Source organism: Echeneis naucrates, chromosome 14, assembly GCF_900963305.1.
Source record: "Echeneis naucrates chromosome 14, fEcheNa1.1, whole genome shotgun sequence".
NCBI lineage: Eukaryota > Metazoa > Chordata > Actinopteri > Carangiformes > Echeneidae > Echeneis > Echeneis naucrates.
Genome location: NC_042524.1, coordinates 6,321,884 through 6,337,415, shown reverse-complemented (window position 1 = coordinate 6,337,415; position 15,532 = coordinate 6,321,884). Strand labels below are relative to the sequence as shown.

General features: G+C 41.4%; 2 protein-coding genes across 5 annotated transcripts; one reads left to right on the top strand and one right to left on the bottom strand.

Annotated features, from left to right (window-relative positions):
* Positions 1-25: 25 nt before the first annotated feature.
* LOC115054508 (uncharacterized) lies at positions 26-9,156 on the top strand. The gene is made up of 7 exons (XM_029519756.1): positions 26-250; positions 546-670; positions 1,083-1,295; positions 4,232-4,488; positions 5,797-5,939; positions 7,565-7,776; positions 8,175-9,156. The coding sequence occupies exons 1-7, from the start codon at positions 101-103 to the stop codon at positions 8,500-8,502; spliced, it is 1,428 nt and encodes a 475-aa protein (XP_029375616.1). The 5' UTR covers positions 26-100; the 3' UTR covers positions 8,503-9,156.
* On the bottom strand, positions 8,851-12,230 carry bnip1b (BCL2 interacting protein 1b). 4 transcript variants are annotated; one of them, XM_029518625.1, is made up of 6 exons: positions 12,147-12,230; positions 11,319-11,437; positions 11,150-11,284; positions 10,821-10,928; positions 10,544-10,662; positions 8,851-10,381 (listed from the first exon to the last, which is right to left on the bottom strand). In XM_029518625.1, exons 1-6 carry the CDS (start codon positions 12,228-12,230, stop codon positions 10,185-10,187), a joined length of 762 nt encoding a protein of 253 aa, XP_029374485.1. In that variant the 3' UTR covers positions 8,851-10,184. The 4 variants fall into 4 exon arrangements, with proteins under 4 accessions (XP_029374485.1, XP_029374486.1, XP_029374487.1 ...); XM_029518626.1 differs by having other exon boundaries at positions 11,150-11,241; positions 11,345-11,437; XM_029518627.1 differs by lacking the exon at positions 10,821-10,928.
* Between the last annotated feature and the right edge of the window lie 3,302 nt (positions 12,231-15,532).

Below are 15,532 nucleotides of genomic sequence, written 5' to 3'. Positions count from 1 at the left end.
GAATCGACCGCATCGTTTCCGAGGTGCCGCGGACACCGTCGCTAGCTAACGGAGCTAACCTGCAGAGACGCCTGGAAAGCGGCAGATCTTTTGGTCGGGGATGGCGGAGGGGACCGGGAATGTTAACGTGAGCGCGGCCAACCTTCCTCCGGGAGACCCGCAGCTCATCGCCATGATTGTGGAGCATCTTAAAAACCGGGGGCTGTTTGACGAGTTCCGCCGCGACTGTCTGGCCGACGTTGACACGAAAGTAAGCGGCTAACTTTTTAGACTGACTGCCGGAAAATATCAAACACACAGCCACTGTTGGCTACAGCTTCTGATCGACGTTATTATTTTGGACGGAATTGGTTTTCTTTTAGTCGTTTCTGGGAAACACCCACCGTGTTAACCTCTGTGTTGTAATATAGTTGCATTTTGCAGCCGGACCTTCATTCAAATTAATTTAGCAGGAATTAATTGAGTTCCTTCCACAGTCGCATGATGCTAACCGTATGTAATAGCGCATTAATCCTGATTTCTTTTGTTGTGTTGTCCCCCTCCAGCCGGCCTACCAGAACCTGAGACAGAAAGTGGACAACTTCGTCACGTCGCACCTGAGCACCCAAGACTGGAACCCGTCCATCAACAAGAACCAGATGAGGAACGGACTGAGACAAAGTGTCGTTCAGTGAGTGTCCCTTTGTCTCTTTGTCTGACTGTAACACACCTGCTGTGCTCAGTGTAGAGGAACAACAGCGGAAAGTGGGTGGACAAAAACTTTTCATTTTTATGAAGGCTGCAGATGGTCATTCGTTACGTTTTAGTTACTGATTACTTTCCTTTGATCAACTACTGTCACATGTCAAGTCAATATTGAAGTTGCAGAATATATTTTTAATCTACATACAGGCTACTCATCTGTCATACATCTCTTAAGATGATTTCAACGCCTCTGTGTTGTGTACATCTGCCCCAATTTGAATTTCTTTCAGTGGGTTATATTTTACTCTCCATTGAGTACTAATCCCCTCGTGTAAAAGTCTCTCATACTCGGAGAACTCCTGTTTATTCTGCCTGCCACTTTCTTGTTGTGTTTTTAGATCAGGCATGTTGGAGTCCGGTGTGGACAGGATTATCACACAGGTCGTGGACCCCAAAATGAACCACACTTTCAGGCCTCACATAGAAACTGCCATCCATGACTTCCTGTCAGGGGACAGGAGGGAGGAAAGCCTCTCAACTTCTAACTCTGCTCCATCTGAGCAGACAGAACCTCAGGAGCCCCCGTCTGCCTCTGGCCCCAAAACCCCCTGAGGTCTGTTTAAAAACTGAAGCACAGTCTAAGGCCAAGAGCAGTTTGGGAATACAGTCGAGAACTCTGTACTCTTTCTCTTGCTGCAAGTTTTTCATGCTGGTCTGAAGAATGTTGGAAGACTTGGTTAGCCTTATGAAAGGTGGACCATCATGCAAGAGGTGGAGCTTGTTCCTGCGCTGTCTGATTACGGGACTACGGTCCAAATGTTTATCAGCATCAGGTGTTGATCGCCCGCCTGAGCTGCTTGAGAAGATGTACTGTTACTACACTGCACAGCATAAACCTGGATTACTGTTGAATCTTTTGGTCATGCTTTTTCTTTATTTGTTTGTTTGGGGTTTGTTTTTGTTTTGTTGTTTTTTTGTTTTGTTTTTTTTTATACCCGATTTTTATGTTGGAGAGTTGGAATGCAGATTTTTCACTCAGGGTGTTTGTGTACCTGTCGACATTTACAGACCATTTTCAATTGACACATTGAGTAATTCTATGTGAAAGCTCTGTCTTCTCAGACTAATGAGTGGAGTTGGTGCCCTGTTTAATTTCCAGCTTGGAGGATAAGAAGAAGATCCTACAATTATTACAAGAAATGTATGTAAGTGTATTTTAATCAATATCTAGAGGTTTTCATCACACAACAATTTGTGAATGTAGTATTGATTATGCACCCTGTCTTCTTTACTAAACAGTTGACAACATGTTCCTCTCTTTTTGTACTTTTGGGTTTTTATCTATGAAGATGCTCTTTGTGAGACAGCGTATAAGTATATGCAAAAATGATAACAAAACAGTACCACTAGGTGGGGTATTTGTTCTTACATTTTACAGGCACAGTCACCTAAAAAAAAAAGAAAAAGAAAAGTTCAAAGGTTGACAAACTTCTTAACCCTTCCTCTTAAGAGGGTGAGATTTATATGAACATCTTATCAGACAGTTTGTTTTCTCTAACCCTAATTAGCCAAATTGGGATGGCTAATTGTGTTAATAATTTCCTTAAGAATCAATTTTTAGAAATTCTGTTGTGCTCAAAGCTTCAGTAAGTCCAGGCTTAAACCTCAGTCAGATTTGAGAGTCTGTCTGTATCATCACAGGTTGTGTAATTTACCAATTTAACGGCTTGTTTTTGGCAAAAAACTGATCTATGCTTAGAACATGTGTGTGTGCGCGCGTCTTTAAAGCTAAAGCATTTGGTTGTGAGTCTGAAATGCTTTTCATCTTCTTTTGAAGTGTAGTTATAGACATAACAAATTGAATTGACACGACTATAATCATTTGTATGTTTTTATAATCCTTTTCCATTTCCAGACACAAAATTTAATATATAATAATTTTTGTCAATTTCATTATGCATTAATTTAATTAAGTGTATTAATTCTGGGATTTATAAGTTTTTTTTATACAACATGTTTTCATTTGTCATTAACAAATTTTCCCACAAATGACATTTAGTCACTGCTCCGGAGGTAAACATGTCAAAACTTGAGCATATAAAAATGTAGCAAATCAGCCAGTGGTGCTTGAAGTTGTTCCAGTCTTCCATTTTACCGTACAAAATGAAGTGAACTGAGCACATGTAATAGCACATGTGTGTTGTTTGCGCATTCGTTTTCCATTTTGGGCATGTGTGTTTGTGTGTGTGTTCTTGCTCTGTGAGGAGGGTGAAAGGTCATTGTGTGGGTGGTCATCAGGAGCTGTGTGAGGAACGCTATGGGATGTTGTTTTGAAACAGAATGAGACAGTGAATGAGCACGAAAGGTTATGAAAAAAAAAAAAAAAAAAAAGTCCCCCAACCGATGTCCAAACATTCAAACATTAGCCCCAGTTAGAGTGTGTCTTACCCATCGGGGCCCCTCTATGGACACACAGAACCAAACGCCCCCCTTCTTTCTACCTTGACCTGCCACTACAACGCACACACACACACACACTTGTTCTCATTGATGTTCACAGCGCCTCTTGGATGCAGAGTAGATAAACCCAAGGAGGCAGAGGAGTCAGACATATGAGGTATTTGTTTCACTCACATGGACAAACCGATGTAACCTGTCACTCTTAGGATGTCAGGGGTTAGAGGTCATGGCCGTTATGAATGAAAACATGCAACCCAAACAACTAGACTACAGCATCTGAGCACAGCATGAGGCGGAAAACAAACCTTGACTCACCTCTGAGCTGCGTTCAGGGCACATTCATTGTTTGCATGTTGCTCAAAGAGGTTGGAGACTGATTTGAAAAACCCTTTGTAAATAATGCCTTGTTGTGTAGCTCTGATGTAGTTGTAAAATTAAAAAGAATTCAGGCAGTCATGATGTGGTTACACAACCTGGGAGCCCAATATAATGTATGTGTGTGTCTTGTTGGATATATATATATATATATATATATATATATATATATATATATATTCTCAAGTCTAAACTATATTTCTATAAAAAGTATCGCTGACAGCCATGATGTGAAAAACTGTAAGTTTACTTTAATAATTTGGAAAACCTGACCCTCTTCACATACTGCAGCTCTCTCTCAGTCTGGGTTGTTACGATACGTTCCTGACTGCACGTCTCCCTGCCAAGAAGGCAGCTGCTAACCCTCAAACACACACACTCACACACACACACACACACACGGATGGCTGGCGGGTTAATTGAGTGTGGATGTCTTGAGTGGTTGACCTTCACGTACCCCCGCAGACTCCGGAGGAACAGTAAGACTTTATAAGAGCAGCTTTAGTTCCTGCTGGGTTTATTCCTCCCCGGTCCTTTCTGTGTCTGCCTCTCTGCTCCATTCACTTCTGGATAAATAATAAAACAGGAAACCCGGTTTGGTCTCAGCTCATCAGCCCCCCCCCCCCCCCCCCCCCCATGTCCCTCCCTGATAAAGCTCGGCTGTAAAATGCAGCGCTGTGATTGGCGGAGAAACAAGTCCCTTCACTCATAGGCTCGTGAACGCGCACCTCCCGTCCGGCTTTATATATATATCAGCCCTTCATGCCGCGGTCATGCTGTGCAGTGGAAACCGCTCCGAGAGGCCGATCCAGCTCCAGTTGGTCCCCGACATGCTGGTCAACGTGTCCGCCGTGGCCCTGCTGTGTTTCCTGCTGCTGGCCAGTCAACAGGTGCTGACGGTGGACCTGCAGGATGTCCATGAGAAACAAGCGATCCAGGCCAAGAGGAGACTGTCCCTGCAGAGCACAGGTGGGTCGGACGTTTACCCAGACCTCTGACCCCGGCTGGAGCTGGTAGGAGAGCCTGTGAGAGGTCCGGGACTCTCAGTGGATCTGTTTTTATTGTGAACTCCTTGTTTCAGTCTTTCTTTGTCAGTGGATGGACCGGCTCTTATCTGAGTAGAGAACATTTTCTTTGGGAATGATGAAATTCAGATTGATGATGATAATAATAGATTCAAACTAAGAGTGACGCGCAGGATTGAAAGAGGTGACCTTATCATTTAACACGGGCTATTATTCACATTTGGTGTGTGTGAGTCCATCAGTGTGTGGTTAAACACTGTTACCGTGCCCTCCAGCCGGTCGGTTTGGACTGCAGCACGGGCCGGGCCGGGCCGGGCCGGGCCGGGCAGCGGAGCGCCTCTCTGTCTCTCTTAGTTGCTTGTAATTCAATGCGCTGCTCCGGAGGCTTGATCCTGTCCAAGCACATTCCCCCCGTACCAGAGCAGCAGGGCGGGCCATGACAGCACCTCCGGCCCGGAGCCGGCCTGCAGGCTGCACGACAGGGGCCCGCACCGGCCCGCACCGGCCCGCACGGAATAACAGCCGCACATGCTGGTTAAAGATTAACTGGAAACCTCCCGAAAAAGAGCCTCCTGCGGCCTAACCAGGTGGACTGAAACTGTTTTCAGTTCAGCCTCTGAAAAAAGGAAATGCATCCTAACCTGGAACAAGCTGTTCGGGCCCTCACTGATGCTGGACAGTTTCAGTCTCAGGCTTGTTAAGTAGGCGTTACCAGACAGCTCTATAATTTATGTAGACTACCCAAAATAACAGGGTTCAGTTCTTGAACCCTTTTGATCACAGTCGTAATCCATCTCCTTTTGTGCAGTTACTTTTTATTTCTCTTTTGCTCCGAGTGCCTTTGGAGAGAAATAAAAAAAAAAAAAAGCTTGGAAAATTCTGTCAGCAGCTGCTGCCGTGATACTGAGCCTAAAACATTTAGCATTTGCTCTGGTAAAGACCAAAACCAGGACGGTGTCTACGTTAAAACTTCTCTGAAATCAAAAGTGAAATGAACAATATGGCCCCACACAAGAAACCTGAACTCACAACCATCTAAAGTTAAACACAGAGGCAGCTTCTTTCTCTCAAACTGGTGCATTGTGGGTGATGATGTTGTTTTGCTCCTTAAGGTGCAAAGGTTGGAGATCTCCATGCCCCCTGGTTGTTGCTGAAGTTGTGCCGTAAACTGCAGTATGCCAGCTCAGTAGAACTGTGGTTTCACTGCCGTCAAGTTGTGACCAATCTGTTTCTCTTTCTTTGTGCCTCGCAGTGGAGATTCAGAGTTGCCTGGTCGGTTCAGGGGATGTTGGCTGTGGGATGTTTCAGTGTTTCAGCAACAACTCCTGTGAAATCCAAGGACTGCACCACATCTGTCTCACGCTGCTGCACAACGCTGGGCGCTACGACTCACAGGTCTCAACACTCAGATGTTGTTGTTGTTTTTTCCATCAGGTCTGATTTGCACTTTTATTCTAACCAAGTTTCACGTCACAACTGAGGACAGAGTTGGATCACATATTTGGAGACATTTCGATGTTTCATTTAATCCCGTCAATCGTTGGAGTCATTTGTGAGGAATGCTTGTCACATAAGGAGCAGTTTATAGCTATGCATGGCACTAGTTAAAGAACAATCTGAGAGGGGAGCTGAAATGAGAGAGGGAACAGCTTGTCTACTTTACTAGAATAGAAGTGCATGAGAGAGATGCAGGTCAAAAGTGTCTGCAGCATTAACAGGTCCAGTGGATGATGGTCAGGGAGGATTCACGAGCTATCAGACGCACAACGCGATGCAATATGATAAGATTTTAACAAATGCAAATGCTAATTGAAAGTACTTCTTTCTGATGGCTGAGTTGTCTGTTAAATTTCACCAAAACACTACAGTTAACAGTGTTAGTGGCCAAGTAGTCGAACTCACTGCAGATATGATCTGCTCATTCACAACATGTGACTATGTTTAGTAGGGATAGTGACAAACCCACAGACATTTGTCACTCAGCTCTGCTGAGCTTTTTATTCTCTTATTCTCTATCGTGTCTCAGAGTAAAACTCTCAAACTCCACCTACGTTCTTATTTGGATTACTAACAAACAAGTGGGTGACTAAAACAGGACTTCTGCTTCTCTGGCTGTGAAGCTGTCCTTTTTTTTTTTTTTTTTTTTTTTTTGTTTTACACTGTAAACTTCCTGTGCAGTTTACGGTGACAGTAGCAGATTTAACACTCAGACACAGTTTTGCCAGCCTAAATGGGAACTGTTGGGTTGTGCAGCTGCAACCAACCATCAAGTGAAGCTAAGCTCCATTAACGGATCGTGAAAGCCATTTTAATGGTCTAGTTAAAATTCAGCACCCTGTAACATGCTCAGGTCCTTTTCATCGCCTCTCGCAAAGGAGCAAGAGCCACATACTCAAACAGATGTCTTTTTTAGGTTGTTTTGCATCACCTTGTTGTTCAGTTGGTCTATTCGTCGTCGTGCAGTTGAGTTGCCTTATTTCCGTTTTAGTCTTTGAGGCAAATTTGAGTCAGATGTCATTCTGTCACCAGGCCTGTACTCAGAATGTCAGCTCAGTGAGAGCAAGTGAAAGCTTCCTAAACATGCAATCAACGCATATTCAATAAATATGTACATATTTTGGTGAAAGATTGGAGAGGAGAAAAAAAAAAAAAAAGCAGTGAGTGTCTACTCTACTCTAAGACATGGAAATAACACCTGAGTCAGCTAGCTTTTAGAGCGTTTGATTATAGCAGGTATCATAAATATGAAGAGGAAAAACTAATTTCATTCTAACGCAGTACTTCTTATCGTTATTTTCAGACAGCAGACAGAAGAAAAGAATTAGTTCAGCTTGTCTAACCAACGTGCACTGAAATGAAAAAGAAAATCAATTTGGTTAAATTTTAGTCTGCAGTACCGTGAAGTCTGGGTTTGAAATTTTCATTGCTCAGAATATGCAGCTTTGCGAAACCAGCCATCAGAAATGCCCCACTGATTCCTGCGTTCACTCTGATGTCTTCCTCCTTCCTTCCTCCTCAAGGGCAAGTCATTTGTGAAGGATGCGTTACGGTGTATGGCGCTGGGACTTCGGCAGCGCTTCAGCTGCGTGAGCCGCCGGTGCTCAGCCGTCAAAGAGATGGTGTTCACCCTCCAGAGAGAGTGTTACAGCAAACACCAGCTGTGCCTGGCAGTGCAGGACCACTTGGACACCATGGGCAACCTGGTCCAGTTCCACTTGATGTTTCCCCCGGGGTGAGACAGACAGACACACACATTTGGTCTCTATGTTTATGTATTAATTTGAGACAAGTTACTGTCTGTTTATGCTCCACACACCTGATGTTTTCACCTCTCACTGTTTTTCATCAGCGCAGAAGTTTTAGTGAAGGCGAAAGCGACATGCTTTAATATTTTAGTAGCCAAGTCTGTTTCTATTGCTTTTCTATTAATACACCAATCAGATAGAGGTAAAAACCTTCTTGAAATTTAATTGTGATTTAGAATTTTCAGTATTTCCCAATTTTTTTGCGCAGATTGAAAATGCACAAAAAGGTGAATTGAAACACACTTGTTATTACATTGTCATGATTTATTGGTGCACTAGATCTAGATGTCAATGGCATTAAAGTTGAACACTACTATCCTTCCAGACCGTACGTGGAGCTGGTGAACTTCCTGTTGAAATGTGGAGATGAGGTCAGGTTGTGGGTCAGCCAGCGGTTGCGTGGGCAGTGCGACCAACACTGGGGTGCTCTGTGCAGAAGCTTCAGCAGCATCTGTTCCCTCAGCCAATCAGACAGTCCGGAGCTCACCACCGCTCCACCTTCCACCACGCCCTGGCCTATCACCTCTCAGAGACCAGCGCAGCAGCCAACCAGAGCAGACAAACCAGGCAACAGGAGCGGGTTCAATCAGACCGACAACACAACCGAATCTGGTCTCCCAAGGTCTGAGAAGACCAATATGACGATGTCATAGAGCAACAGCGGAGCTACACGGTTGTACAGGCAGAGGTGCAGACAGGGTACACAAAGATAAAAATAATAAGTGCACTTATTACTATTATATTAGTACTAGAATTAGTCAACGTAGTGGTAGTAGTTTTACAGTATTTAGTGTAGTGTTGCTGGTGAAAGCAATGCAACATAACTTATTTAATCTGTTGAGTATTTGTGCTATTAATATTTCTCTTTGCATTTGTCTTTGTACATGATGAAAACAATGATCTACCTCACTTCATCACAGTGAACGACAGTGACTGTATCCTGCAGCAGCAGGCACACACACAGCCAACTAACACCACAGGGAATTTGTCTCTTGCTCACGTGCAGCTGAGAGCTCAAAGTCAGTATTCTACCTATTTAAGACCGTTTTTGTATTTATGAGCATTGTTATTTTACGCACCATGTATTTGACACACTATCAAATGTTGTCTTGTAGACAGTCAGGGTGCAGTCTGCAGGAAACGAAGCACTCTTTGGTTGTGACGCGTGATGAATATGTATTTTTGACATTCTATTTGAACGATCACATTTCATACAGACCCCAGGTTTCAAGCTATATTTTGTAAGTTTTTATTTAAATGAATTAAAAAATGTCTTTGTTTTGATTAAAAAGCAATAAACTACAATGATGTCACTGAATGGACACAAGTGTGTTCTTCATCAGTCCTGACCTGTTTAACTGTGAAACATCTATAATGGTGATTTAGTGTAAAGTGTTCTGCCATCTACTGGCACATTTGTGGCAATGCTGCGCAACAACATCCCACCCTTCAGTTTGAAACATTCAACTTTATTCAAACACACAGACCTATTGTTTAACATTCACACGGTCACTGACTCAGCACAGCAGACATCGCTCACAGAAAGAACAAGTAATCACATTTCTGGTTTAGTGGTCTGGACATCTGATTGGAAGGAGGAAAGGTACAAGGCAAACTCGCCTACAACTCAAACAGTGTCCTTGAAATAGTCCTCCAAAGCAGGCAAACATACACACATATACACAAGTGTAATTTGCCAAAAGGTAAACAAAATAAAGCTTATTCCATAGAATATACAGCACTGACCCTGGTTAGGTCTGAATGCCAGACACCTTATTAATGCCTCAGCTTGTGTCATTGTGTGACAATGGACAGGATCTGAACTTCACTCAATGCGCTTTTCCACTTTTGTCACCATGAATGCCTTTGAGTAGATTGTGATGGTGTGCAGCTTCATCCCAAATCATATAAGTCTGCACACTAAAACCACACAGCAACATTTGTGTAAGAAGCTGCAGCAGGAGAAGGCCATCACAGCAGGTGTTCATGCCAATTGTTGAGAAAGTGTTAATTAGCACATATGACCAAAGCTGCACTGAATCATGTTTAGGCGTTGAACAGATCACAGTTCAATGAGATCAAATAAAACCAGTTTTACCGACAGTTCATCTGAGAAAATTTTGTTTTTTAAACCTATATTGTATTTTGCTCAGGCGAAGAATGAGGTTTCTAAACAAGCTAAAAGGGCTTTCTATGTGCAGCAGTTCAGTCTCAATGCAGATCCCAACTCATCATGAAGTCAACACCTGAACTCCATACCTGCTGAAACGTCGTGCTGAGTATAATATCTAGAAAACATTCATTCTGTCCGCAGGTGTGTGACACAGCCACTTGCCTAAATGAAGGGGAAGAGACGTTTCTTCAGGATGTAGAGGACAGTAGCCAGGAAAAGCGCCAGAGCCAGGAAGATGAGCAGCTTGTCTGTCAGCTCCCGTCGATTGTACTTCAAGATTAGTTTCCTCCCCAGGTGGATGGTTCCTGTCATGTTTTTAAACTCTTCATTGGTTTCCTGCACAGTCCTGGAGGAAGTGGCTGCAGTGAGGAAAAGAGAAATTGACTGAGGCAAGAAATTGGAGATTGAGATATAAAAGGACGTGAGATTTCAAAGGTGAGATATTGCAAATTGCTCTGAATGTTGGTAAACATAAGTAAAATAAAAATGGGCGAAGCAAAGTTGTTTGTTTTTTTTTTTACCCAGTGTGCTGATGCTGTCCTCACTCTGCTTCACCTGCTCAGCCATCATCCTGCTGATGGACATCAAACTCTCTGTGATGTTGCTGCTGGTTTCCACCAAGCTTTCTTTTGTCGCCTTTCTGACACAAATATACACACGGAGCAATGGCATTATGCTTCCTGTTACACAGCCAAACTGTGGGACGCGCAGCTCTAATAGTCCAATCTGTAAAAGTTATGAACCTGACTGAATCAATTTTTCACCACTAAAGTGCAGTCTCAGCAGAAAAGAACTTACCTCTGTCTGGTGCTGTGGTTTTCTCCTCCACACAGCAGCTTCTCTTTCTCCATGTTGTCGATGGCCAGTTTACAAGCCAAGTTAGCTTTCCTCCACCCTGTCTGATTACTGGAATTCACAGGAACAATAACACAAAGCAACTTTGAGGCCATTCTTCTTGGTGTGTCTGCCTGATGATATTTTGTGTACATTCTATGTAACCCAAGTCTCAAAATAAAACAAACTTTTGCTTCGCTACTTGGATTTATCACCCTATCAGAGTGTCTGTTATGTGTTATATTACTCATTTCAGTGTGGAAATGGAACACTGTCGTGTGTGAGAAATACACCTCAGCATTTGCCCTCGCTGGCTCTCAGTTTCTGCCTGAATGGCCTGTCTGTCCATCTCTCTGTCCTGTTCCCTGGCCAACTGTTCAAGATCCTGGGCGAGAGCAACAACACACCACATCAAATCAAACCAAACCCTTTGGATTTTGAGCTAGATCTGCGAGGAGACACATCATGCGTGTAAAGCTGAGTTGGACCTGTATTCTGAGTCTGAGCTTGTTGAACTTCTCTTTGACCTGAGAGTTGAGCTCCCTGAGAGCAGACTGAGGTCCAGGACAATCCCTGATGTCCTGCAGGTCATAAACACACACAGGAATACACAAATGAACGTTTATCAAGACATTCAGTCTATAGTGAATATATTCAGAATGACAAAGTCTTGTCCGTATGGGAAAAAATGCATGACCATAGGCCTGTTACTTCTTCATGTAAACTAAATCTAAAAATCAAATTAATAAAAAACATATTCACTGTTAGAAGTACTCAAGAGTTGGACTGATAACTAATCAATTAATGTTATGTCGCTAAAAAAATCATAATATCAAACTTTTGTGAATTGGCACTACAGAAAATAAATTGTGTTGAATTTTGTTTATTCAAATATTCTGTCAAAAGTGATTAACTTAATTGTGGTCAAATTGCCTTCGATTTGTTGGTTCATATCGATGAATCATCAACATAAAACTATAGTAGAAGAAATATTTCCTGTGGATAAACCTAACAGAAGAAAATAGCGGAAATAGTGTTTACACATACACAGTTTAGATTGCTGTTCACCGCAAAAGAAGAAATCCACATCTGGGAATACCTCATATAGACATCAGATGAATAAACCGCGGAGAGAAACTAAAAGAAATAAAGTTGTTTTTTGTAACATAATGAGTTTCAGGTTTGTACTCCGAGTAAAGTTAAAATGGCGCCAGCGTCACAAACAAAACCATCAAAGCACCAAAAGGAAAATAAGACCAACTGAGAGCCAACATCTTTTAAAAATCTTACCTGGATCAGGGCCTTGATTTCTAGATCATATTTTATAATTTCTTGTCCACAGATTCGGACGTGAACGTCCGCAGAAGACGCCATGTTTGTTTTTGTACGGCAGCCTGGACTCACCAAAAAACATGGCGGTTTGGCGAAGCGATGTCTGGAGACTGCAGTCGTTCACATAAAAGCAGATTTGTTTTGCTCATTAAAGTGTTATTTGCTGACTGATGTATTTGATGTTTTGTATTCTGAGTTTCCTTCGTTGTTTGATTATTTAACATTTCATTGATTGATTGTGGTGCTTTAACTGAAGGCCTCAAAACCACACCGACTGATTTTTATTTATGAATTCTTAAGTTTTCATTTGAATCCTTGCATGCTGGAAATGTTCAGTAGTATAAGACTGTTAGTAAATATGTTGTATTAAATCTTTTCTTCTGTTTCCATATTAGTACAAATCTGTATGCACTCGCACGCTCACAGATGCACAAAGTTACATAAAAAAATGAGACATACAAGGGTCAGGATGGGGTGCTAAGTGTTTTATTTTTTGATATTAAAATCAATAAACATAATCAGACTATTGTGGTTACAAGCGAAGCTGTGGTACCAACTCCTGGCTGATACAACAGAGAAATAATTATTTCAAAAGAAAAAAAAAAAAAAAAAAAAAAAAACAAAACACAAAGAAAGAAAAATAAAAGAGAGAGGCACAAAAACACAACAGAAATTCAGGGCAGGTGTCTGCAGGATGTGGAGCAGCCAGAGACAAAAACTGTCAGTCGCTCTGGAACAGAATGAGCTGTTACAGTACAAACCAAAAAAAACATTGTTTACATTTTCATGCCTGTGCATAAACCACCCTTTGTGCCTCCAAGGGAAAGAAAATACAATGTAAAAGAAAAAGTTAAAAGTTAAAACAAAAGTATAAACCCAGCACAACATTTATTACACAACATAAATATAACAACTGTCAAGATATTGTATTTGAACAGGCATATATGTGAACTACAAATATAGACGTCATTGCTAAAGAGAGGATCAAGTTAGTTTCAGCAGGATACACTTTCTGCAGGTTTTGCTTCTTTATGAAATTATAATCACCAAGAGATCTATTGTAGAGCACTTAGAAATGAAGTACTGCCTTCCTACTGAGACTGGTGAGAGGAACACACACAGGACTAACTACAGAAAGATCCCATGCTGTTGATCTAGTCAAATAAGTTACCATACAAGACTAGAAGCATCATAACAATGGCATGTAGCTGTGGAGCTCAGAATGACCGATACCTCCCACATCCTCTACATGTTTGGACTTATACAGATTTCCTATAAAATCTCTGTACTGTCTGTTGTTATTATCAAAAGTGAATAAAAACAAAAGAAACAGAACAGATGTTTTAGGATAAACATTGTATTTTTGATAAAAGTGTCTCGCCCCATGCATTTTGGCAAGTCTGGAAGGAGATGTGTATCATTGCAGAGTTGGATGGTTTGAATGTGTGTAGATATAGAAAGAGGGGTTTTGTTTTTATTATCCAGGGTGGGTTGTTGTCATTCGCTTTAATCAGATCAGTCTGCAGAAGAGGAAATGAAAGCCCTCAGCGTAAAATCACTGCAGAGGGTAAGGGGTCTCTGCCCACCAGCCTTTAGAGACCCTAATCTCAGGCGCTCCCTGACAAGACAACTGCAAACCAAAGCCCTTCTGAAAGAACAACAACAAAAACAGAACCCAGAAGGGGTGAAACATCTGGCGCAGTGGTGAAGTTTTCCCGGAAAACCTGATCGAATGATCATTATTGAATTTTCAAATTTGCCCACTAAAGTTAGCGGTTGAGTCGACTCCTAATCTAACTCCAAGGCTGTGGAGCGCCCAACCTCAGATCAGAGTTTTCCATCTCAGTAAGCCTGGTTTTAGGTTCCACTGGCCCTTCTGACCCCGTCAAACCTCCAATGACAGAACATTCATTGGATTCACAAACACAACTCCGAGTCACAATGAAGATCTGACATCATGCAATTGTTGTCAGCCATTTATCAGATAACTAGATCTCGTTTCATTTAATCTTAGTAAACCAATGAAAAATTGATACAAATAACGTTTTCCATCATTGATGGAAACCACCTAGATGGCAAATAAACTAACTTCTATTTTCTCAGTTATTAATTGGTTTTCTCAAAAAATATCAAAAATGATGAAAAATGCCTTCCTATAATTTAACTTCTTGTTGTCTATGAGTTCATGTCTTGGAATGGCTTTTGTATAAATACCAACCAAAAGCCACTAGAAGTTTACGGGAAGTTTGCTGTAGCACGCAGTTACGGAAAAACATAAATTGACATGCCATTTTGAAATGTGTAAAAATATGTTTTGCTAATAAAATGATTTTCTCTCAATTCACATCAAATCAGTTAATTGAATTAATATCTTAACTTAATTTCTAATAACTCTCACTAACCTTTTTCATTTTAAAGTGTTAAGGTTTACTAATTGAAATAATTTTTTTTCAGAAGACAAATTTCATCTTATTCATGATTGTCTTTGTTAGCATCATCTCTTCAGTGCAGTGACAGGATTATAGAAATTCATGCTGCGTGATATAACTTTACATAATAAAGAAAAATTACAGATGTGCTACAAGGAAATGACACATTTGTGTGAAAATACATTTTGTTGTCATTATTTTGCCGAGGCTGTACATAATGGCATGAAAATGGTCTTTCACTGTGACTGAAGTTTTGTCTGTGAATGTCTTGTAAAGTCTCTGACTCAAGGCAAAGCTCACTTCAGTGGAAAAGCTATAAAGTCTACTTTAAACAAATTGTCTCCTTACATGTTAATTTACAGGACCCAACAAATAAATATCAAACAAATGGCATGAACACTGGGATCAGGGAAAAAGGCAATAAAATATAATTTAGGAAAATAAATTCAAAACGTGCAACATTTGACAGAGTCAGAGCATAAATATCAAACCATAATATTAATAAAAAAAAAAAAGGTTTAAACATCCAAGCAGGACAGCGGCCATATAAAGATACAACATTCATGATCTTTCTGGATCCTGACAAGAAGACTAGTTTACATTTATCAGCAAAGCAGCAGCAGAGTTACACCTCGCTATGTCAGCATACAGCAGTGCAGCAGTCAGAAACACAAGACTGACCAGAGTCATCGACAGAAGGAATAATATGGCTAATACAGCTTTTTAAAACACAGCCATGTTAGCACCCAGCCACTGACAGATTAGCACCACAGTTTACCTCCATGCTCAGTTTGTCGCTTCATTCGCAACCTGCGACTCAGTGCCAACACTGACTTCAAGGAGGGTCTGGCACTTCATAATAGCAAAGTTAAGAAACAAAAAGTTCTGTTGTGTGTGTGTGTGTGTGTGTGTGTC

What these genes read in the sequence shown, in the direction of transcription:
- LOC115054508 (XM_029519756.1), top strand. Translation starts at nt 101, where the DNA reads ATGGCGGAGGGGACCGGGAATGTTAACGTGAGCGCGGCCAACCTTCCT. An exon ending in TGGCCGACGTTGACACGAAA is followed by an intron (nt 251 to 545) that starts GTAAGCGGCTAA and finishes GTCCCCCTCCAG; the next exon opens with CCGGCCTACCAGAACCTGAG. An exon ending in CTGAGACAAAGTGTCGTTCA is followed by an intron (nt 671 to 1,082) that starts GTGAGTGTCCCT and finishes TTGTGTTTTTAG; the next exon opens with ATCAGGCATGTTGGAGTCCG.
- bnip1b (XM_029518625.1), bottom strand. Translation starts at nt 12,230, where the DNA reads ATGGCGTCTTCTGCGGACGTTCACGTCCGAATCTGTGGACAAGAAATT. An exon ending in CAGCGAGGGCAAATGCTGAG is followed by an intron (nt 10,929 to 11,149) that starts GTGTATTTCTCA and finishes TGTGAATTCCAG; the next exon opens with TAATCAGACAGGGTGGAGGA. An exon ending in GGACAGCATCAGCACACTGG is followed by an intron (nt 10,382 to 10,543) that starts GTAAAAAAAAAA and finishes TCCTCACTGCAG; the next exon opens with CCACTTCCTCCAGGACTGTG.